We start from the raw sequence: 1,491 nt of genomic DNA on the forward strand, positions 1-1,491 counted from the left end.
AAAAAAAAATTAAATCAATGTTGGATCAAATTCATAATGGAAGAAATATCTATCATTTAAATCRYGTATTWAAATGATTTAARYMATTTATTTCCTGTAATTTAAATGCTGTCATTTTCAGTTGTGTTATAGAAAGCAAAATATCAAGCTTTTATCTGTGCATGATAAAGCAAATAATTAAAACACTGCTTAGCCCAAATTATTTCTATTTTAAAGCTGGTTTTAATTATGGTGAGGKTGTGAAATTWTGCTTTTTTCCAGTTTMTAATTTGAYTTTTTTTTTAAATTTTCYAGGCTACAGCCAGGATTTGTACGCYGGCGACCAGATCYTGCAGCACATCCGCCGCAATTCYGAGCGAATCAAAGCCGCCGTTCCYGACGCCGCTGAATTCCTGCAGGAATTGCTGCTGTGGGGTGTGATCAGTGAGGAGGATTTCAAATCCTATTCCAAGGGGAGCAGCGATTCCCAGGAGCTGCTGGAGCAGCTGCTCAGCTGGGTGATCCAGGGCAAGAGCCGGGTGCGGAGCCGGGGATTCCTGCACGTGCTGAGCCGGCTGGGAGACGTGGATCCCAAAGTGCTCAAGTGGCTGAAGCATCTCGATAACCTGGGTAGGGCCAGAGCCTGTGCTRCAGCAGGGGAAGRGTTAAATTATCYATTTTCYAMTTTTCCTTTCTTCATTATCCATTTTTCACTCTTTTKTCCTTCATTTTTAATGGCAAAGTGAAGCTTTCCCTCTTTTTCCACCTTGTGCATTTTGATAACCTGGGTACAGCCAGAGCCTGTCCCAGGGAAAGCAGGGAAAGGGTTAAATTAGTGGAGTTTTTTTGTTTTTTTGGTTTTTTTTGTTCATTTTTAATGGCAAAGTGAAGTTTTTCCTTTTCCTTCATTTTTAATGGTAAAGTGAAGTTTTTCCTTTTTCCATCTTTTCCATCTTGATAACCTGGGTAGGGCCAGAGCCTATTATTTATCAATTTATTTATTTATTTAGCCTATAATTATCAATTTTCCACTCTTTTTTCCTTCATTTTAATGGCAAAGTGAAGTTTTTCCTTTTCAAGTTTTTCCTCTTTTTCCATCTCTTGCATCTCAATAACCTGAGTAGGGCCAGAGCCTGTGCAGCAGCAGGGGAAGGGKTAAATTATCATTTGTCCACTCTTTTTATCTTTGTTTTTAATGGCAAAGTGAAATTTTTCCTCTTTTTCCATCTTTTGCATCTCGATAACCTGGATAGGGCCAGAGCCAATTATTAATTTTCCACTCTTTTTTTTCTTACTTTTTAATGRCAAAGTGAATTTTTTCCTTTTTCCTTCCTTTTTAATGGCAAAGTAAAGTTTTTCCCCTTTTTCCTTCTTTTTGCATCTCAATGACCTGGGTAGGGCCAGAGCCTGTGCAGCAGCAGGGGAAGGGTTAAATTATCATTTTTTCACTCTTTTTATCTTTATTTTTAATGGCAAAGTGAAGTTTTTCCTCTTTTTCCACCTTGTGCTTCT

General features: G+C 38.3%; 1 protein-coding gene across 1 annotated transcript in view; it reads left to right on the plus strand.

The window, feature by feature from the left end:
- The window catches only part of TTC3 (tetratricopeptide repeat domain 3), a 58,456-nt gene that overhangs the window by 42,125 nt on the left and 14,840 nt on the right, over positions 1–1,491 (plus strand). Inside the window, exon 27 of the mRNA XM_057377217.1 lies at positions 295–609. Coding sequence (XP_057233200.1) covers positions 295–609 — 315 coding nt within the window. The remainder of the gene's footprint in view (positions 1–294; positions 610–1,491) is intronic.

The sequence above is a fragment of the Malurus melanocephalus genome, unplaced genomic scaffold, assembly GCF_030028575.1.
Source record: "Malurus melanocephalus ecotype Western Australia unplaced genomic scaffold, MMel_1.1 scaffold_307, whole genome shotgun sequence".
NCBI classification, from domain to species: Eukaryota; Metazoa; Chordata; class Aves; order Passeriformes; family Maluridae; genus Malurus; species Malurus melanocephalus.